Here is a 23,816-nt window from a genome sequence, read left to right as displayed (position 1 = left end):
CTCTCACCCAGGATCTGTGCAGCTAGTCTAATGGTAATTAAGAAACCCGTCTTCACAGGAAAGGAATATGGAAAACAGTACCAATGACCCTTCATACCATGGATCCTGATTGCAAGCCAGATTTCCACCTGAAGCTATGAGAAGGAAGAAAACCAGTATTTAAAGTACCTAGAATAGCCTCTGTTCAAAGGTGGCATATAAAGGCACATGATTGTATGATGTTCTGTAAATGTTTTATTGGCTCTCATTTTGGTGACCTATATTACCCATGAGTGGCAAAGCTGGGATTTGTTACGTGGCAAGCCTAAACTCATGGAAAATAAAATCTTTATTGTGTATTATATATTTACATGTAATGTTTGTGCATATGAAGAACAATGAAGCCTTCATTAAGATATCTCAACGAGGCTACGGCCTACCTTAATTAACCTCTTAAAAGTACCCTCCAAATTTTGTTCCATAACACTTCCTAGGTAATGTTTTACTTAAAGATGTAGGCCTCCTCTATTAGGAAATTACCACTGCTGGTTCCTTGGGGAGTTACTTGAAACAGCTTTCAATATATCAAAAGTAATTTAAGCTGATACTTTCATTTGTCTGTACTTGCCCAGCTGTTTTTTCATGTTTGCCTGTAACTAGAAGGGAATGCAATCAAGAATTTCAAGGAGACCTAACAGTCCAATGCTCCCTACTGCATACACTGCTATAATAATCATGTCAAATGTATCTGGCAGTTTGGAAAAAATGATATTTAAAATATTTTAGTGTCTGTTTCCCAAGACAATTATAATGGACTGGAAGGGGACATTATTTTAATAACTGGAGCTGATTTGTTTTGGGTGGATGCACGAGAGGGAGCTAAAACAAAAGACTCCAAATAGGATTTTCATGTTTGACTGTTCTGTGTCATGTGTTCAGGACAGACTGCAAACCTCTTTCTTACAGTGATGAATAGATATGCACACAAGCAGTAGTCCACTGGTGTCAATGGGACCGTTCACAGTGCCTAAAGTTAAACACATGCCTGAGTCTTTGCAGAATCCGGGTCTATAAGTATAGAATATAATGAGTTGTAAAGAACCCAAGGGAGTTTAAATGCATTACGTACCTGTGCCTCTCACAAAGAATTAATATCTACAGAATTAGAATATTTTATGCAGGTCTTTTTTAATACTGTGATTCTGCTAGATATAAGCCAGCCTCAGGTCTGGTTTTTATAATGACAATATTTGTACAAGACGTTTGAGCCCCTGTGGTAGTGTGTAATCGATATGATTGTGGATGACAGTTGCCTGAGGGGCAGCCTGATGCACAAGGAAGCCAAGAATCTCTCTCAATATGCTTTGAAAGGGGAGGATCCCAGAAAATGCGGCTGCAAAGGGGAAAGGGTTTGCTGTTAGTTCACTTATGCCTCAATTAAAATATATTAAATATTTGTTTGGGGCTCTCTCACCCCTTTCAGTTTGATCCCCAATCCATCTGGGGGAAGTACAACCTCTCCTCTCACAACAAATGTCATCTTGGCATGGGTTGCTCATAAAAACCTCCTGATAAATCACAACTTTAGTGCGATTTAAATCTTGGAAGCACATTTCATTTCTCATTTAAATCATTCCAACCAGAACATGCACAGCACATGCTGCATAGCAGGAGACAACCTTCAGAAGAAAGTCACAAGGGTTCAATGTACTATGTTGAAACCTATTTTAAAAAAAAAACAATTTTCCTTACTCTTTCCCTGAGTTACACATACACCCGTGTTAATGGGTGTGCATGTAGCTATGCCAAGGTTTGCAAAAATGATAAGTCATAGTGGATGCATCAGTGTTTGAGTGCTCAATTTGGGGGCCTGATTTTCAAAAAGTGCTGAGCATCTGCCCTCTGTCAGTATGTCTACACAGCAAAAAAGACCACATCAGCAAGTCTCAGACCCCAGGTTAACAGACTCAGGGTCATAGGGCTTGTGCTGTGGGGCTAAACACAACAGTGTAGATGTTCATGCTTGGGTTGGAGCCCGGCCTCTGAAACCAGGGGGATGTGGGGTGTGTGTGTGGTGTGTCTTGGAACCCAGGCTCCAGCATGAGCCCGAATATCTACATTCAAAGCCCTGAGAGCTCAAGTCAGTTCACCTGGGCTCCAAGACTCACTGCCCCAGGGTGGTGTGTAGGTTTTCTCAGCTTCCCCCCACCCCGTGTAGACATATCCGAGAAGTCAGACACCAAGATGCCTCAAGTTAGGAATCCAAAATTTGAGACACTCAAAAATCACTATTTTGGAGAGGTGCACACAAATTTCCTGCATTAACTGATTTGTCTGTGTTTATGTAACAGTCATATGTACGTGTGTATACATAAACCCACATACATAAATTAATGCATGAAAGAGGAGCCTACAACAGATGGCCAAGAAGTAAAAAAATCAAAAAGTAGCAAACTATGTTCACACAAGCCAGTTAAAAAGTTATCACTCATTTTTTCATGCAGCAGTAAGCAAGTTAAAAAAAAGCATTGCTGAAGAGGAAATACAAGTGATCCAAGATTCCTTTGCCCACACTTTCCTAGGCAGGATACATGGAGAACATTATGTTAAGGCCTTGTCAGTTAGATACAACATTAAAATGACATCCCATCTGCTCTGCAAATGTCGAAGAGCCTGTGGCACCTGTTGGGGAGGGGGAAGGGAGAAAAAAGAGCAAGAGTTTTGCCACAGGTTTGAATATTCCTACAAAACAAAGCATCACTTGTATCAGTACTTCCCACAGCAGAAGCCCTTTGGAAAGTTTTGGAATATTTCTACAATGGTGCTATGTCAGGGAGAAAAAAAAATACTTTAAATACCCTCTCCAGTGACTGCTGCCATATTAAAGATCTGAGTCTACACCCCAAAAATCAGCGAGTTTTGCCATTGACTTCAAGAATGTTGGATCTGGCCCCAAATAAGAAACTTCCCAGCATCAGATAAAATTGCTGTTAAATACAAATCTGTAAAGAGCACTGAAACTGGCCAGTCAAACTTCAAGTACTTCACTTCACTGCTTAGCACTCTGTGGGCTGAAACCAGCTTCCAAAATAAATAAATAAATAAATAAAATGCAGTGGGAAATCTCCCACTGACTTAATCTGGAAAAGGATCAGGCTCAAAGATCAACACCAGTGGTATTAGAAAGGGACCAAGTTTAACTTCTGACTTCAAGGAGCAGTAGAAGCAACAGAACTATTTATCAGAGTCTCCCTGTTTCATTAACAAAGACAGTATTCACTCTAAAGAGACAATTCCACTCTCCAGAAAACTTCACAGAATATTTTGTTTAATATGTCATCTGTATCTAACTGGTCTTATGTGCACCAAAATGGAAAATAATGGTTGGTCTGGATATAAAACAATCCTCCCAGCTTTCGAAAAACAAAATTAAAATTGGTTTCCCCATACCCCACACAATGACCATCTTTTAATTTTTCATAAAATTGACTTGCCTTAAAAAGAAAATCACTACCCTGTCATTGTTGACAATTACTCTTCCTATACAATTATGGGTAAATGCAAGTTCTCTCCCTACGGTGCAATTTGCTCCTCCTGCCTGACTTATCAGTCATGTCAATGATCATTCAATATTTAAGACATTTTAATCCTTTCAGTTACACCGAATTGTCATTTCACAAATACAGAATGAATTGTGACTTCAGTGAACGACACAAGTCAGAGCAACATTTTGAGTGAAAAGGAGAATTTCTGTTTTCTCACAATTTTCTTGGAAATCTAGAAATGATGTGAAAGGTAATGCAGGGAAAAGTATGGAGCAATTAATGGGGTTTTTATGAAATCTCTCTTGAGAAAAGTTTGCCCAAATATATCTTGTTTTGGGTGGTGTTCCATCTTCTGAACATTTTCTGTGTCACCTGATCAAATATAGCCACCATTTATTATTTGTATCAGCAGCACCAAGAGGCCACATTCAAGATCAGGTCCCCATTGTGCTAGACACTGTACAAACACACTGTAAGAGCTTTCACTCTAAACAGACAAGAGACAAAACTGGGAAGGGAAGCTGAGCCACAGAGGCGAAGTGACTTGCCTAAGGTAACAAATAAGCCAGTGGCAGAACCAGGGTAGAACACAGGGCTCTTGAGTCATATTTAGGGTTGCCAGGTGTCCAGTTTGCAACCAGAACACCCAGTCGAGAAGAGACCCTGGTCAGCATTGCCGACTGGGCCGTTAAGAGTCCGGTCAACATCGCAGCAGGGGCCTGGGGCTAAGGCAGGCTTCCCAGAAGCAGCCGCCAGGTCCCTGTGGCCCCTAGCACATAGGTTCCATTCGCTGCCCCTGCCCAAGTGCCGGCTCTGCAGGTCCCAGTCCCGGCGGCTGTGGACGCAAGGTTAGCGCATGGAACTGCCTGGCCACACCTCTGCCCAGGGGCCGAGGGAGCTGGCGGCCGCTTCCTGGGAGCTGTGGTAAGCACCGCTGGGACACCGCACCCCATCCTGCTCCCTCACCCCAGAGTCCCCTCCCACACCAAAACTCCCTCCCTCAGCTTGCACACACACCCAGGCCCCTGCCCCAGCCCTAGCCCTGAGTCCCCGCCTGTAACCCAAAGCTCTCATCCCTGGCCCCACCCAGATCCCACAGCCCCAGAAGGAGTCCCCACCCCATACCCCAGCCCAGAGCCCACTCCTGCACCCCAAACTCCTCCCAGAGCCTGCACTCTACACCACCACCCCCTATACCCCAATCCCCTGCCCCAGCCCTGAGTCTCTTCTTGTACTCCAAACCCCTCATAGAATCATAGAATATAAGGGTTGGAAGGGACCCCAGAAGGTCATCTAGTCCAACCCCCTGCTCAAAGCAGGACCAATTCCCAGTTAAATCATCCCAGCCAGGGCTTTGTCAAGCCTGACCTTAAAAACCTCTAAGGAAGGAGATTCTACCACCTCCCTAGGTAACGCATTCCAGTGTTTCACCACCCTCATAGTGAAAAAGTTTTTCCTAATATCCAATCTAAACCTCCCCCACTGTAACTTGAGACCATTACTCCTCGTTCTGTCATCTGATACCATTGAGAACAGTCTAGAGCCATCCTCTTTGGAACCCCCTTTCAGGTAGTTGAAAACAGCTATCAAATCCCCCCTCATTCTTCTCTTCTGCAGGCTAAACAATCCCAGCTCCCTCAGCCTCTCCTCATAACTCATATGTTCCAGACCCCTAATCATTTTTGTTGCCCTTCGCTGGACTCTCTCCAATTTGCTTTCCCTTCATCCACAGAACCAGTAATCTCATCATAGAAGGCGATTAGATTAGTCAGGCATGACCTTCCCTTGGTGAATCCATGCTGGCTGTTCCTGATCACTTTCCTCTCATGCAAGTGCTTCAGGATTGATTCTTTGAGGTCCTGCTCCATGATTTTTCCGGGGACTGAAGTGAGGCTGACTGGCCTGTAGTTCCCAGGATCCTCCTTCTTCCCTTTTTTAAAGATTGGCACTACATTAGCCTTTTTTCAGTCATCCCTGGCCCCACCCTAGAACCTGCACCCCTAGGCAGAGGCCTCACCCCATTCCTGCACCCCAACCCCCTGCCCCAGCCAGGTGAAAGTGAGGGTGGGGGGAGAGTGAGCGACAGAGCAAGCAGGGCCTCAGAGAAGGGGTGGGGCAGGGGTGTTCGATTTTGTGTGATTAGAAAGTTGGCATATTCCAGTGCTCTATCCCGTGGACCATGTTTCACCATGCCACAAAAATAATGCACCAATCAATGCCATGTGTTATTTGGTCCACATTTCTAGTAATCCTATACCAATATTTTCTAGCATTTTTTTGTTGCTGAAACAGCAACATTTGATAAATAAGTCTTTTCAAAACATTGCAGTAACCACCAGAACAACGTGCAGCTGAGAGTAGGCACCCACTCTTGTGATTGGAGGAGGGGGATTTATTTACAGAGGCAAAGGCTATTTGGTAAGGTTGGAGTGTGTGCTGGGAAATGAGACTTCAACAACAAATTTCAAACAGTATGGATAATTTTACAAAAAGTCGAACTAGAAAACTAACTACATCGGAGGCTAAGTATGGTCTCTTCTATACAAAACTTAAAACTATGAAATGAATGATGAAACTAAATACTGTATTTTAAGTCAGTAATATCTTTCACTGATCACTTTTAGATGACAAATACTGTAGTAAGCAACCTTATTTAGAAAAATATCAATGCAATATCTTAATATTTGTAGAATAATCTGATATGACCATGTCGTTGCCGATGGAAGCCAACAGCAGGCACAATTCTACGAAAGAACCACCAAGGAATCTCACCTTCCCGAGGAGCTAAACTAGACTTGTCAGATTTATAGGGTTGAGATTTCATGCCAGGTTATCGTCTCTTTTCTGATTCTGTCCTAACTCTTCTGCACTTCGTATTGACAGCCATGTACCAGGATCGAGGGTGCAGTGGATGCAGGATTTTCAGAAGCACTCAGTATTGACTTACCCGCTCTGTTTAAGGTAATGGAGGGAGCAGAGTTAGGACAATGCTGAGTACTTTTGAAAATTCTACCCCTAGCTTTCACTTTCTAACATAGTACCATTCCATTGACTGAACACGATGAACTCTACCTTCTCTAGGCCCAAGAGCATCTTCCTACTGGGTTCATACACCTGTTGGGTTATGGTGACAAACCAGTGCTCCAACAAGCAAAAGATATCAAGAACTTATCCCTTGGCTGCCTAGGCCACCGATGCGTGGGTCTGACCTTTCTCCTATTGAAGTCAGACATTAAGTTCAGCGGCAGCAGAATCAAATCCCTGACGTCTGTGAGAATTGCTTGTGTGCAACAGTAGGATAATAGAACTCCCAGATGTTACTTTTACAAGTGTATGGCAAAGTTAATTAGCCTGGTGCATCTCAGTCAGTACTGAGATCTACTGATGAAAATACCTAGCTTTTACATAGTGCTTATTATAGTAGCAGTCATAATGTGTTAAACATCCAAAGTTTTACAGTGATTTAGAATCTTCTGCTTCCTTGACTCTAAGGAACTTAGTCTGGATCAACGGAACAAATATTCTCCAAGGAATGAGACAGAAGCAATAGAATGAAGAAAAGTTGCAAGACTAGTTTCAGTAAAATGAGACTTTCTAGGAGCCTCTGGACCCAGGACCTTACATTTCCAGGATTTTCTCCAGGCTGAGTAAAAACCTACTCCTTAGCTAAGCCTTATTTTCCTAATAGTTTTGTTTATGTAAGTTACAGTCTTGCAGTCCTGTCCTTTATCCTGGGGCATCTCTGATATTCAGGAGGAAATGACACTTAACTTTAACAGGACAGTTCCTTGACAAGTCAAGGGATCAAAATCCTCTAAATGACTCTACAACTCTCGCCTCTCACTCAGCAGACTCTACTACTGAGACCCATTGAGCTTCATTTGCAGTTACTTCCCACCCTCCCCACCTAAACTCGGGTCAGCTCTTTCATGGGCCAGATGTTCTGCCTTTGTGGCAGGGCCTACACACTAATCCACTATTACCCTAGATTTCTGACACTCACTTGCTCACCAGTCACACTGGAATCCGATAGACTTTAATGGAGATCCCGTCGGTTTATTGATTCCTGTGTAACTATTTCTGAATGTTGAAGGAGAAAAACCAGCACTGGCTGTTTCACTTTAACAAGAAACAATACAAACATCCATTTATAATGTATGGCAGTATAATGGGATTTAAATTAAATGGAAAATTACCACCTCACGCTCCTCATAAAACACACACACACACACTTTAATCTCTAATACTAATATTCGTCATGTGTAATCAGCAAGATTGGCTTTGAACTTTTACATGACAAATCTTCCAGAATGTGCATTTGTTTTGAAATGTACAATGGGTACAGAGAGGCCAAAATGTCAGGCAGCAATTTATTTTTAAAAGCGGAGATTAAAGAAGTCTTGTGAATCCATTAGGTGGAGCTGATTTTGTAACACCTTTTGAAAATCCACACCAGCTTTGCTTGCCAAAGTCACCAAAAAAAAACATCCTTTCTTGACTTCTCAACATGCTGCACTTTGGCTGGCTGGCCTGTCCATCCCCAGGTACTTTTTCTAAATTGGTCAAAGGAAGAGAAAGGTCACAAAAAAGACATGCGCGCTTTGTACATGCTCTTTTCCCCTGCCCCTAAAGGATCAGGAAGTCCCCCCCGTCTCCCGTCTCTACAAAGAAAAGCATGTGTGGAATACTGAGGAAATCCAGTTCCTACTTCAGCCACCTGTATCCACTGGGCACACTGTCAACATTTAGAAGCCTTGTGGAACGGTGATAAAACAAACAGAGGAGGCCAAAAGCCATGTAGTGTCTGACTCATTATCATATTATGTTTCAAGACAGGGAACGATGAATAGTGAGACCTCTTTTGCTCAAAGGAATACTCCTTTCTATGATGGGCTCTTTTGCCAAGATTCAGAGGGGACATGAATGCCTGTCTCTCCACAGCAATTTTCTCCACTATCATTCATTCAAAGGGATGAACTGGTATCTTACTTTTATTGCCATTTCTTCATTTCACCCCAGAGCCAAATCTGCACCCCTATCAGAAGAGTCCTGGAGTAGCCTCCTTTCTCTGTGATTTCCTTCCATTGCACTGCCAAAGTCACTACCTTTCCATTAAATGGGGACTCCTGTTTTGGTCCATTAGTGCCACTCCTTGGTCAAAGAGGTATTTGCTGAGTATTGATAAACTCCTCCACCCAAGGGCTGCACATGGTGCCCCAAAAGAAGGACATGGTCCCTGAAGCCCTAGAGACTGAGAGTAAAAATCTCAACTTGTGCCCCCTCCCTCCCCGGCATAGTAGCTACCGCCATCGAATGTTAGCCCTGTAACTCCAAAGGAATCAGTGTTGCCAACTTTTCAGATTTTATTATGACTCTGACAATAACTGTCGCTCTTCTTAAAGCCCTAGCTCCTGGAGTCATGTGAATATACAAGGACCTCAGTTTTCATTTTAAAAAAGTTTCTAGCCCTTACAGTTGTTGAGAAAAAGCTTGAAAATGTGACCCAAGCATACCCTAAAGACTCACTGATTTTTGAGCATTTGTGGTTGGCAATGCTAACCATTTATAGTAGAAAATCTGAATAATAAAAGTGAAGGAATAGTATAAAGAACCTTTCACACTTTATGTTTTATAAAGAAGCAGAAGAGTACAAACCCAGCTTCTCTTAACCATTACTGTTCTCCTTTGACGTAGACAGTTGTGACTGAGAGCTTGTACACATTAGCACTTATTTAGATATAACTTAAGTCGCTCAGGGGTGTGGAAAAGCCACCCCTGAACGACATATGTTACTCTGAGCGAAGCGCTGGTGTGGACCGCTGCGCAGGGAGGTGGGGTAACTGTGCCAACAGGAGAGCTCTCTCCATGGGCACAAAGCCTCTGCACCAGCAGACCCACAGCAATGCAGCTGCCTCGGTATGGCTGCACCACGGTAGCAATTCTAGCCCTGAGGTACACAGCTCTTCCTTCATGTGACAGCTGGCTCCCTGAGTGGAATGTACAGGAGGCACATTTCCCTTACATTAGAAACAAAAGAAGAGCCACGACATGGTATTTAAGACTTTTTATCATCTCTACTGAAAAGTCTTCAATGACAGCATCATGGGCCACTTTTTACCTTGAATAATTTTTGCTTGTTTGTTTCTTTAGGTTTTATTTGGCATTCAATCTTGGACAGAGTCCGAGTGAACTTACAGAGTAAGCTGCAGTGGGGCAATGTTCCCTGGATTTAAGAATCTACTGTCATGTTTAACTAAAGTCATGAGTCAGATTCAGGTCCTGAGTCCCACTAGTGTAGAGGTGGGCAAACTGCGGTCCGTGGGCCACATCCGGCCCACGGGACCCTCCTGCCCAGCCCCTGAGCTCCTGGCCCGGGAGGCTCGCCTCCAGTCCCTCCTCCACTCTTTCCCCTCCCCCGCAGCCTCAGCTCACTGCCCGCCAGCCCATTGTTCTAGGCAGCGCAGCTGCAGAGCCCGGCCTGATGTGGTGCTCTGTGCTGCGTGGCATGGCTGTGGTGCCACCAGCCACCTGTGCTCCAGGCAGCGGGTAAGGGGACGGGGGGTGGGGTTTGGATAGAGGGCAGGGAAGTTCGAGGGGGTGGTCAGGGGCCAGGGGTGTGGATGGGGTCGGGATGGTCAGAGGGCAGGGAACAGGGGGGTTGAATGGGGGCAGGGGTCCCAGGGGGACAGTCAGGAATGAGAGGGGGGGTTAGATGAGGCAGGGGTCCTGTGGAGGCAGTCAGGAATGAAAGGAGGGGTTGGATATGGTGGTGGGGCGGACAGGGAACAGGGAGTGGTGGATGGGGCAGGAGTCCTGGGGGGGGCCATCAGGGAACAGGGGGGTAGGGAGTCCTGGGGGGGCCATCAGGGGACGAGAAGTGGGGGGGGGGGTCGGGGGCCAGGCCATGCCTGGCTGTTTGGGGAGGCACAGCCTCCCCTAACCAGCCCTCCATACAATTTTGGGAACCCAATGTGGCCCTCAGGTCAAAATGTTTGCCCACCCCTGCACTAGCGGATACCTGGCACAGGACCCCGACAGCACAAAGTACACCCCTGCCTGATGGGGTCCAAATAGTGCAAAGCACTCAACATTCTTTCTGCTGGGGGGGCCTGGAAACAGCTAGCACTGCCTCAAAAGGTAGGTGGCACTGGGTTGCAAATCCTTGCAGGGGCCTGTTTAACTGCCTAAAACAACTGGCTGTTCTGGAATTTTTATAATAAACTTTAAAAACATTTCTAAGATCTTAAACTTCCTTTTACAAAACCTAGACCTGGAGGCAAATTTGACCTAGTAGCATCCTTCTAACTCACCCACTGTTTTTCAAACCAGACAAATAACTAAACAGTGTGTGCATTAAAGTTATCGCTCATATCTACAGAGGTAGCGATGGAGACAGAACGTAGTGACAGTTGCCTAAAATAAAAATCAAATGGGGAAACATTTCTCCTCGTAGCTGGATCCAATGCATGAGCCTGGTGCATGTGTGTTTGCACACATGTACATGTGAGATTAACCAAATATATAAAATATTACACTTCTTCTGTACCTTTTTCAATTTCCTTCTCCTAAAAAGACTTTGTTTGACACATCCCTTCATGTCCATGTCTCACTCTCCTCTGGGATATTAAAGCTCAGTGTGCTACTAACATCCATGCATCACTGGAAACAGGTCTTGTATGCCCCAAGCAATTCTTCCCCTTACATCTTGACTGAGTTCTCTGAACTGAGCTACACATCCCTACACCCACCCTCATCCATTTGGCAGATCATAGGCTCAGACCCAAAGGCTTTGTGATTTTCTGTTATAAAATAATCTTACTAAGATTTTATTTCTTGTGCCATCGCCACACAGAATTAATATTTTCAATCACTGCATTGAACCTTCTCCAGTTTATTTCTTCTGTAGTGGATATGCTGAAAAACAACTTTTGAAATTAGATCTAGACAAGCTATCGTATATAGAGATAGAGACACACACACACACACACACACCCTCCCTTATACCTATTATGCTGTGTTTTTTAGCCAACAAACTGTTCAAGCTGTGGAATGTTGCCCTATATATTTATATAGGGCAACATTCCACATCTTAGACATTTCTTTTGACTAAAAACACACACTGTGAAATAGATATTTAAACATAATTTGAAACTACAGCAAGTTAGAACTACTGGAACTTAAACGACACTAGGCAAGAGTGGAAGCCTCTAACGTATTTAAAGCAGAGCTGAAAAAAGCCACTAACCCTTTCCCCACATCCTGCTGTTTTCAAGTTTTGTGGGGGGGAGGGGGAAGGGGGGTTGATTTTGGCCTAGTACAAGTCATTATATTTATAAAACGTTTCCCCCAAAATAAAGTCATTTAAAACAAAATGATCTAACATTAAAACCTTATCTATAAGTACGGATATTTTTTGAAAAAAATTCCTTCTCATGCTTTTTTTTTTTTAAAAAAAACAAACAAACAGGACAGTGTGTAGTAAACCATGCACAAGTATTTTCCCTGGAGATTATACTATAAATTTTAAAGTGAAATTACAGTTTAAAACAAACATGCTGTAATTATTTAACTATTAAATTCGGCTGCAATTAAACCTATGCAAGTCATGAAATGCATCAATGCAATCCAAATTTGGTTATTTTAATGTACTGAAATACAGAAAAATAAAAAGGATGGAATGAGCTGACTTACCATGTGACAACAATGCAATAGCTCTCTCAGCCAGGACAGTATAAATAAGCCAGTTCTTCTTTACAGTCCCTAGGCTATCCTCCAAAGCACAGGTACCACTCAGTTCTGCATCAACTTCAAGGGCCAGCAGTTCTTAGTAAAATGAACCCCACTTCACATTCCGAATGAAGAGCGTCAGCTCCTAGTCAAGCACTGTCTCACTCCAAAGAGAGCTCTGTCCTCAAGAAATGCTGGGATAGTCACTTCATACAATACAAAAAGGTTGACACTGTATAAATAATATATAAAGGAATACAAAAACTATTCAAAGGTTTTGCTGGCCTCCCCAGCATTAAGTTCAAACAAAGACAGAGCCTTCCAGCTGCAGTTGCCCAGCTTCTGGTCTTTCCTCTGACAAACATCTCTTTCCCTTTGTGCTAGAGATGTGTCATTTCCACTGCAGCTTGCTAACTACCAAATTAACACCAAAAACCTCACACTGAAGGGCAGCACCCCGAATGCAATGGTTAACTGACTTCCTAACAGTGCCCATCCCCCATCCCGGTACCTAACCCTCCTTCCCTTGCCAACCCCAAATTAAATCTCACAGTTGGATAGCCCAGCCCAGCCTCTTCCCCTTTTCCCTCCAGCCTGGACAAACCCAAGTCCTGCTGATCATGAACACAGCCGATAAGGCAGAATTTTACCGCTAAATTCTTGTCCTTTTAAAGTCTTATCTGGAGCCTAATCCTACAGAAATTTAGTAATTTTACAAACATGAGCACTTCCACTGACTTCCCTGTGAAGTTATATATGTGTACTGTGTAAATGTTTGACGGATTGGGGCCTAAGATACATACCTACATAGAGTCTTAAGAAAAATCTTTCAAATCATTTCCGTTTGGAAGCAGTTTAAAAAAATAAAATAGTCTATCAAAAGAAAACCACCATACAACTCCATATATAAAATGACTCTGTGATGGAAAAAGATGCATGCCCAGTCTGTATGTTGCTTTGAGTCAGTCATTCATGTATTTCTGAAACTTCCACTTTTGGGGCTACAATTTTCTAGGGTTATTTTTTTTTTTTAAGTTTGAGCAAATATGGGTCACTTATAATTGAATACAAGAAGAGAAGGAAAGAAATATAATTTTCCAGGGGTGCCAGCTCTAGCAAGGATTTCGTGATTTCTGCAATATTGCAACATTTTTCCAGGGGAACCAGGGACAGGCCCTAGCAGAGTAAGTGTTAAAAAGCCAGAACTGGCAGTGGTTGCATCAGCTCCAAACCACCACTGGCACTATTATATCAGATGAATAAAGGATATGGGAAATGGGAAGAGTAGGAGTGTGTCCGTTTCCTCAGGCTGCAGGGCAGTGGCTCTCAAATACCGTCTACTCCAGGGATTCTCGGCCTTTTTCTTTCTGAGCCCCTTCTCCCCCACTCCTCAACGTTCTATAAAAACTCCATGGCCCAGCTATGCCACAACAACTGGTTTCCTGCATATAAAAGCCAGAGAAGTGGGAATGTCACTCCATGCTAATAAAAAAAAAAGAAGAACACAGAACAAAATTTAAACTGCATAATTTTGCAGGCTGTGCATATATGCACACAGAGTTTTTGACTCCACAGGCTGGCAATACTGATTTCCCTAATTTAAAAAATAAATAAATCTTTCAGCCTTTGTTGAACAGCTGTATGGCCATAAAGGCTTGAGGTCAATAGTTGAAATTTTGAATAGAAATGGCACTCACTTAGAAATGTCTTTTAATGTTCTAGTGAAAATTGATTTGGATTCCACCAAGCTATGGACCCTTTGAAAATCACATGCTCTGTATGCATAGTATATTTTCCACGGAGTTTTTCCCGCTAAGCTTGCTTTACATACAGTATTGAAATACATAAAGTGAATCTATTGCATGTAATTTCCCCTAAAAAGGCTCAAATAAAATGATGAAACAAGAAGATGGCATGAAGTAGTCCAACAAATTGTCTCCAATTGAAATATAGGCAATTCAATAAAATATTAAAATTACAATTGTAAAGGTTTGCAACATAAAGCATTTAATTTGCTAATTACACTTCAGAGGCGGGGTGGGGGGAGGAAAACTAATTAGATTGGAAAAAACAACATAGTATGTTTTAATAACAAAGGCTTCATTGTTTGTCCCTCTTGCCCTAATGTCTCAGATCAGATAAGGCAAACACAGTGAGGTCATGAGGATTCTAACAGCCCCTCTAAGGAGCGCTACCATCCTACCCACAAACCTGACCACAGCACAGCCATAGGCAGGGCCGGCTCCAGGCACCAGCGTTCCAAGCAGGTGCTTGGGGTGGCATCGTGAAAGGGGCGGCAGTTTGTGTGCCCCAGGGCGGCACTCGTCTTTCCGTGGCAGCGGCAATCTCTTTCTTCAGGCTTCCATGGCAGCAATTCGGCGGCAGCTTTACTCTCCTGCAGGCTGCGCCGCGGCGGCAATTCGGCAGCAGCTTCTGTCTTCAGTCATCCTCCTTGGGGCGGCAAAAAACGGTAGAGCCGGCGGTGGCCATAGGCCCCAGACGGGGTCTCTCCCGAACTCAAACCTCATTCAGCCAGCCAGCTAGCTGACCTGGTTACCAGACTGAAAGCTGGCTTCCTATCATTTGGCAGGGATATAGCTCTTGTGAGTGCATATACACATATGCCCCGCAATGTAGGGAAGCCAAACTGGATTCTGGGAAACCTTTTATTCCTCCACACTGTAGCAAGGTCAAGGGCCATCTCTGCCCGAAGGCTAGTGCCTGCTGGAGTGAGCAGAAAGACACCATTTCCCAGAGTCCAGTTTGACTCTCTTATATTGCAGCATGTAAGAAGCTAGTAGGCCTCCAGTCCAATCAAAGAGAAAGGGTTCACGATAGGGAGGCCATTCATCCAGTTTAAAGCTGGACAGTGCTAGTTTTGTTGAGCACTGTCCCCATTCAGTATGGCCATAGCACCTGATGTGGGTTTGTTTGCTGAAAATGAGAGGAGGGGACTGGACATGCCGCCAACAGCGGGAGTGGGAACAGCGCCTCTGTGCAGAGTGACACAGGTGAGGAATGGGCCCAAACTGGTAGGGATGATGTCCTGTATTCTGGGGATGAGCTAGCGGCCACCTTAGTTCATCCCCATTAGAACACACCGGCCAATCCATACCAGTACAAGAGAATGACCCCTTTTTGCTGATAGTGTTGTCGATTTTTTTTTTTATTTTTAATCTTTAGTTCTGTGGCAGAAAACCAACATAAAAATATCCCACCCACGTGTCACTTTCTGTTGGCTTGCTAGCTACAAATATATTCCTCTGCAGGGCACTTTCCTGCCTAAATCATAAATAGAATTGATGGGTAAAAAAGTAAATATATATGCACACATTTACACATACATATTTGTACATACATTGACTCGAGCCCCATTAGCAAGCTAAGAAGAACCATCTGCCAGCCCAGGATAATCAAATAGCTGGTCTGGGCAAATGGCTGCTTACCGTAGGTGAGTTATACTTCTGACTTGCACTTCAGTGTCCTAATAGAACTGATGGCATGAGCACATCACATTTGAGGGATCAAGTCCACTAACAAGATAAACTGAGTTAAATGGATCTAGTTACAAAATGGTAACTATTGTAATGCAGACGGGATCTTAATAGTATTCCAATATGCAAACTAAAGCTCTGGGCTGTTTAATTTGTATCATCCCTTGTTCTGCTTCTTTCTGTTTCTTTTTAAATAAGGAACAATACTAAAAACTAGAGCTCAAAATCCAAGTCATGCTACCAGACAGAATAATGGCTCTATTCTATACAAAAATGCCTTTTTTGTTGGTTTGTTTACTTCAGCTGGTTCACAGCCATGCTAGTGTCAGAGCTCTGGAAACAAAGCAGCAGCTCTGGGCGTGCTTCTGGGTGCCATGCACTGAGTCCCTTTCTCTGTGCTTCTTCTGCTTCTACAGCAGCAACAGTTAGTATCGGAACAACACTGCACTTGCATAGCGGACTAAAGCTGAAGATATCATCCGTGAGAAGATCAGAGACATCCAGCGTTCACAATAAGTACACTCACTATGGAGGTCAAGCCTCCCACTGGTACTTAGCAATTTATGGGCAAAATGCCCATTGAGTATTAATGGGAACTAGACATATACAATACAGTCCTGCTCATCAATGGGAGCATAAGCCTCTTGCACCAATAACGAGGGTCCAAAAGATTACAGTCTGTCTCATAGCATTGGCTAAGACAATTACTCCAATTTCAAGACTGGTTCATTGTCTGCACACGTTCAGGAGACTGATGACCAACAGTATGGTTTAATTAGTCCTCACTAAAATAAAAGACCCAACAATAAAAAAATATTAATTTACATATATTCAGATTGGCAGAGCACCCAGAATCTGCTTGGCACATTCTAGACACAAATGGAACATAGTCCTACCTTGGAGAGATCACAAAAAAACAGATAAAAGGGAGAGGCAGAGGATGCAACATACAAATCAGAGTGGTGCTAAGCAAAGATATTAATAGCTTGTTTGTTTTTTGTTGCTTCCTCATCCCCTATCAAGTGTATTGTTTTTACATTTCCTTCCAAGTTTCCAGAGTTGGTAAAATAAATCATTCTACACATTTTCCAGTGAAGGGTTTCAAACTACAACTTTGGTATCTGTTATTAGGAATAATGGAGTCATCTCACAACTAATGCATAAAAAACTAAATGGAGAAAGCAGGTTTTAAATCTCAAGATACAATGCAGAATAACCAAGCCTGCCATTTTTTTTTTAATCTAGACACACAATAATTAAGAAATCAGATTTTAAACATACTGTAACAGGCCCTCGACTAAAATCCAAATTAATGTATTTTCACAGTTAATTCCTTTTCTCTTTTTGCCAAGAAAATGTCTACTATCCCCCCACAAGGACAGACACGTTAGTTGTACTACTGCCATGTTGGTGAAACAATGGGTCAATAGAGTTCAGATGCTCTGTGTAACACTGTGTGGATGTTCATCGCCAAAACGAAGGCACTGAATTTTTCCTATGGCAAATATGACTTGGATGAGCCACCTTCATATGATGATGTTGTAATACAACGTTTTATAAAAATTACCCTTCATATGAATTATTCTGAAATATCAATGACTAAGCTAGTGTGAAAATTTCTTAAACTCATCCAGCATTCTTAGACTACAGTCCCTGCCAGCTACATTTACCACAAATGCTGTCTGGTAAATAGCAGCTGCAAAGGAAGAATAGCGATGCCAGGGTACACTGAGGTATACACCCATTCTCAGTAGCATAGTGTATCCTGGGCCAAGCAAGCTGAATATACGTTTATACCTTGTTTTGAAATTGTAATACAGAAAAGAACTTTGCTTCCATACTTATTACACAAAATGAGAAAAGGAAACCATAGAATAAAGCAAAGCCCTCTTGCTATAAGAAATGTTACCTACTGGTCCTTTGCTATAAAGAATTGTAACTGGTGAAACCTACGAAAACTGAGGTTTACAATCCATACTGAAGAAAGTTGTTAACAGTGTCAGCAACATCAATGTTCATCTTGTCATCCCAAAACTTTTCGTATACTGTGGATCAATCCTGAAACTTACTCATGTGAGTAATTCTCACTCATGTGATTACTCAGGTCAGGATTGGGCCCCAATTTATACACCCACTCATTATTCCTGCTTTGCTGGGGTTGTCTGGTTTTAAAACCATGGAAGTTCCAGTGGCCTGGCTCTTACTGGTGGGCAAACTGTCACTTGAGTTTTGTTTTTTTCCAGTGTACCGTGCTAAAAGAAAGCTGGTTGTCTATTCTCTCTCTGCCTCAGCTGCTTCCTCCTCTGATTCATGCTGTACAAATGCAGAGAAAAGAACAGCAGAGGCAGTGTGGATGGCCAGGGAGTAACAGACACTGGTTTTCAACCCACTAGCAGCAGCATCAAATCCCCCTTTAATGCTGCAGTGATGGGAAGGAGGTGGGACTAGAACACAAATTGATCAAAACATGGGAGGAGTATCAGGTGCCAATCTCTCTAGTTAGTAAGTAGGTAGGGAGGTGGAGAGAGAGAGGAAAAAACCTGCGGGAGGAAAGGGGAAAGAAAAATGGGTAGTCACAGGAGGAAGCTGTGAGAGACCTCAGGGAGCTAGAAAGTAAGGAGTTTAGGAACAAGGAAAGAGATTGGAGTATCCAAGGAAGGGAGGGAGAAGTCCATTGTTGCAGAGAAGGAGGGAAACACTTCCTCATCCCCTCTGAGGAAGAGGCACACAGGATCCCTTGTGAAGATGAGGAGGAGGAGGGAAACCAAAAGTGCGTCCTCAGCTGAATGACTCCCAAAAAAGTAAACTGCACAGCACTCATAGAATGGCAGGGTCCCTTTTTTGGAATTTAAGCCTTTAGTTCTAGGGAATCCAGGTACATCAAACCTGATGTTAGACAATTAACCATCCCCACACTTCCCAGCAGTTTTACCACACTGAAAGCCTAAACTGACTCCTTGTACAACATGAGGGACATGAACTGGAGGTTTCAAAAATTACCCTCAGAATTACGATGTTGGCCATCTTACAATTCACTTGTACAAATGTGGAGCCCTGAAATCTGGACTCCACTATGTGTTTTCTGAAATGCCTTTGTAACCCTATTAGCTAAACAATATAAACGTAAACAAACCGAAAGAAACCGAAGCATTCCTCCCCTTCACCGCAGTATATGTCATAGTCTCTCAGTGTCTAAATAATCACCACCATCACCACTTTTATCTGGAGGATCTCAAAATGCTTTTAAAAAATTAGTTAAATCTTGCAAAATCTCTGTGGAAGAAAGAAGTTTGCCTGCATATTTCATAGCAATAAAAAAGTGATACTGAAATACTGAGGTGTGATGGCACCACATAAAATGAAAATTGCCTCTATGATCAGATAAAAGCCTAATGTCATATTTTACAGCTTGTCACTAAGAGCTTGTCTACACTTAAACTGTCGCGCTTCAATGAATACCCTACCTATGCTGATGGGAGGGATTCTCCCATTGGTGTAGGTAATCCACCTTGCCAGAGATAGTAGCTATGTCAACAGGAGAATTCTCCAATCGATCTAGTGCACCAGGGGTTAAGTATCAGAGGAATAGCCTCTGTATGCCCAAAACCAACGAGCAGTCCAGTGGCACCTTAAACCAGGTGTTAGGTCAGTTTAACCGTATCGTTCCGGGGTGTGGATTTTTCACACCCTTGAGTGATGTAGTTATACTGACCTAATTTCCAAGTGTAGAACAGGCCTTAGACATCTGAGTTCACGAAGGACTTTAAGTCTAGCACTTTCAGCTTGTCCAATGGTTTATGGGCATTTATGACCTTAAAATAAAGGTTCCAACTTCTTCAAAACAAAGAACACACAGGTCACGGCAGCTTAACAAACCAAGAAGGTGGGAGATAAATAGTTCTATAGCTATTTTTACAGCACTAGATAAAGTAGGGTTCACTCTCTCAGTATGCACACGCTTAACTTATTTACGTGAATGGAAACCATGCATATGCACAGAGGGGAGAACAACCCTTACAGATTGTGAGAATGGTGGCACTGAAGACAGCAAAAACCAGACTATATGTGCAATGAATGTGAAAACTATTTCAACCAAGAGCTATGTGATTTTTCACGGATGCATTCTTTGGAACTGGATGGACCTCGCAGTCCCAGAATTCTCTCCAATTCTTCAAATTGCTTTCTGCAATACACAGGATAGTACTGTGTAAAAACATAGCCTATGCCTTCCTGTCATGCTTTCAAGTGTTCCAACAGATCTGTTTAATAACTCTTCCAGAAGGATCCTGCAAAAAACTCTGGCCTAACAGGATACAGACATACCACTAGTTTTATCTACAGGAATGTGTCCAGGTGGATTATAGCAATCAACCTACTCTGCATTTTGTAGTGGGTTTGTTAATTATTTTCTTTTTAGAACAAAGGAGATTGCAAAACAGGCTAACACTGAAAAGTCTGACCGAATGGAGAGACTTTATCCCTCAATTGCAATGAAAACTTTGGCTTAATCTGACCTTCCGAACTAAAAGCCTCATTTGATTCATTAAGGTTTGGAGACAGGGATTAAAACATGCTGTTCGAGTTAGAACATCAGTATGGTATTAAGACCAGGTCTACATTATGGGATGGGGTTTTTCCGTCAATGTGGTTAATCCACCTCCCTGAGCAGCAGTAGCTAAATTGACAGAAGAATTCTTCCATCAGTCTAGTAGTGTCTACAGGGTTAGGTCATCATGGGCAGCACAGCATGGGGAGGAGGTGACCACCCCTCTGTGGAGAAAGAAGTGGTTCGGGACTATTTAGAAAAGCTGGACGAGCACAATCCATGGGACTGGATGCGCTGCATCCAAGAGTGCTAAAGAAGTTGGCAGATGTGATTGCAGAGCCATTGGCCATTATCTTTGAGAACTCATGGCGATCGAGGGAGGTCCCGGATGACTAGAAAAAGGCTAATGTAGTGCCCATCTTTAAAAAAGGGAAGGAGGATCCTGGAACTACAGGCCAGTCAGCCTCACCTCAGTCCCTGGAAAAATCTTGGAGCTGGTCCTCAAGGAATCAATTCTGAAGCACTTAGAGGAGAGGAAAGTGATCAGGAACAGTCAGCATGGTTTCACCAAGGGCAAGTCATGCCTGACTAATCTAATTGACTTCTATGACGAGATAACTGGCTCTGTGGATGAGGGGAAAGCAGTGGACGTGTTATTCCTTGACTTTAGCAAAGCTTTTGATATGGTCTCCCATGGTATTCTTGCCAGCAAGTTAAAGAAGTATGGATTGGATGAATGGACTATAAGGTGTATAGAAAACTGGCTAGATGGTCAGGCTCAACGGGTAGTGATCAATGGCTCAATGTCTAGTTGGCAGCCAGTATCAAGCAGAGTTTCCCAGGGGTCAGTCCTGGGGCCGGTTTTGTTCAACATCTTTATTAATGATCTGGAGGATGGGATGAGTTGCACCCTCAGCAAGTTTGCAGATGACCCTAAACTGGGAGGAGTGGTAGATACGCTGGAGGGCAGGGATAGGATACAGAGGGACCTAGACAAATTGGAGGATTGGGCCAAAAGAAATCTGAGGAGGTTCAACAAGGACAAGTGCAGAGTCCTGCACTTAGGATGGAAGAATCCCATGCACGCTACAGACTAGGGACCATATGGCTAGGCAGCAGTTTTGCAGAAAAGGACCTAGGGATTACAGTGGATGAGAAGCTGGATATGAGTCAGTGTGCCCTTGTTGCCAAGAAGGCTAACGGCATTTTGGGATGTATAAGTAGGGGCATAGGGAGCAGATCGAGGGACGTGATCATTCCCCTCTATTTGACATCGGTGAGGCCTCATCTGGAGTACTGTGTCCAGTTTTGGGCCCCACACTACAAAAAGGATGTGGAAAAATTGGAAAGTGTCCAGCAGAGGACAACAAAAAATGATTAGAGGACTGGAACACATGACTTATGAGGAGAGGCTGAGGGAACTGGGATTGTTCAGTCTGCGGAAGAGAAGAATGAGGGGGGATTTGATAGCTGCTTTCAACTACCTGAAAGGGGGTTCCAAAGAGGATGGATCTAGACTGTTCTCAGTGGTAGCAGATGACAGAACGAGGAGTAATGGTCTCAAGTTGCAGTGGGGGAGGTTTAGGTTGGATATTAGGAAAAAAAATTTCACTAGGAGGGTGGTGAAATACTGGAATGCGTTACCTAGGGAGGTGGTGGAATCTCCTTCCTTAGAAGTTTTTAAGGTCAGGCTTGACAAAGCCCTGGCTGGGATGATTTAGTTGGGGATTGGCCCTGCTTTGAGCAAGGGGTTGGACTAGATGACCTCCTGAGGTCTCTTCCAACCCTGATATTCTGTGATTCTATATAATTCTATCATTCACTGTAGAATACATGTTCATTTGGAAAATGAACGGCATGGACTACACCATCAAGCTTTTAAGTTTTAGTCACTGGACTGTGCTTCCTCCTTTCCCCACCCCCTCGAAAATGAAGCTGATAACCCTGATATTTTATGATTCTATGGTTTTAACCACAGCACTCAGGGATGTGAATTTTTCACACCCCTGAGCAATGTAGCGAGGGCAACCTAAATGTTATGTGTAGACCAAGTCTTAAATCTGTATCCTCCCTAACTAAAATGGGCTAAATTAAACAAACCTGACTTAGACTACCAAATCACACCAACAAAAGGCAGAAGGAGTCTCAATTACTGGGGTCATTGGATGTTCAAAAGTTTATTAGTTGGGTTTTGATCCTTATTAGCTTAGTGCTTTGGGGAAATTATTAATTAAAAATTATTCCAAGCATTCTCTGCTTTTACTCTCTAAGCAGGGTGAGGAATGGTCCAGTTCTAGTGAATTCATTGAGAAGAGTGATTTCACCATTCTCAATGTCTCTGAATGTGATTTGCATGCTACTTAGGTTATTGTTGTGGGAGGCACATAGCTGCTTGTGAAAGTTCTATAAGAAGACAATGTTGAACTATTCCATTTGTGTGTGTCCACATATGTCTCCTAGCACAGCAGTCACAGAAACCCCGAACAATACACACTAAATAAAAGGACAATTCACCAAAATAGGGCAGAGTCCAATTTTCAGAAGTAGCTTCCCCTGACTATCTGAGAGTTCCTCATTCCCACATGCAAAATGGCCCATACAGTCCTGCACTTAGATACTTGGTTGCACAAAATAGATATTTGCACACACAGTTAAGACATCCAGCTTTAATGATTGAGTCCACAGTCTAAACATTCATTCCCTCTACAAAATATGAAGAGCACACATTTAAAAACACTACTATCAGAATGGCAGACACTTTAGTGAATCTGAATGCAGTTCTGTAAACTCAATTGTAACAGCAAGTGGATTAGCATTCATGTCTCACTCCCTGTCAGTACCTGACCCAAGCCAGGGAAGCTAATGAGCCAACCACTGACCAAATTCAGTGATGAATCCTGATCATGTACCACCTGAGACATGTTGCGCAAGCATACACTTAAGTAGTGGAAACAGATCGTATAACAACTGTGCTTGGTTCTGATTGTGTTTTTAAAGGGTTTCAAGTGCCAGGAGGGAGAAAGTCTTGGACACTGATATTTTAAAGGGATTTCAAATGAGAGAAATTTTAAACCTGGACAAGTAATTGTTCTTTAAATCCCTGCCTTTAATAAGAGAAGACAAGGAAAGCTCTTGATGTGAAAGTTCCTTTAAATCTCAGAAAATGGAGAGACATGCTCTATGATACTTCACAGTAACAGTCTTGTAGTCTTAAAAACATATCCTAAAATATGGACTTGACTTGCTAAATTCAAACACTTTGCAGTATTGTAGAAATGTATACGATGACTGTAATTACATGCATTAAATCAAGCTCTGATTATGCTGAAGAGCCAATCCTTACTCCATCCCCAAATTCAACTTAAAATCACTCTTTTCTGAGCTTATCCTGTGTTGCACAGAGCCTTGTCATTAACAGTTTTCTTATGTCTCTAGTGGTTAATCAAGCTTTAAGAAACCTTAACATAAAAGCCTTCAGTTCCAAGACTATTCTCCTGCTGGGGAGACTCCCATTAGCTAAGACTT

At 42.9% G+C, this 23,816-nt stretch overlaps 1 protein-coding gene across 3 annotated transcripts in view; it reads right to left on the bottom strand.

Moving 5' to 3' along the window:
- Nucleotides 1–23,816, bottom strand: part of SASH1 (SAM and SH3 domain containing 1) — an 890,912-nt gene that overhangs the window by 179,361 nt on the left and 687,735 nt on the right. The window contains exon 1 of one of the 3 annotated variants that reach the window (XM_048844289.2): nt 12,216–12,539. The exons of the other annotated variants lie outside the window; for them this stretch is intronic. Coding sequence (XP_048700246.1) covers nt 12,216–12,218 — 3 coding nt within the window. The 5' untranslated portion in view covers nt 12,219–12,539. Of the gene's footprint in view, nt 1–12,215; nt 12,540–23,816 lie in introns of those variants that run through there. 3 annotated transcript variants of the gene reach the window in all.

This window comes from Caretta caretta, chromosome 3 (assembly GCF_965140235.1).
Source record: "Caretta caretta isolate rCarCar2 chromosome 3, rCarCar1.hap1, whole genome shotgun sequence".
Taxonomy (NCBI): domain Eukaryota; kingdom Metazoa; phylum Chordata; order Testudines; family Cheloniidae; genus Caretta; species Caretta caretta.
The sequence above is the reverse complement of the archived record's forward strand: the minus strand, read 5'-3'. Positions and strand labels throughout refer to the sequence as shown.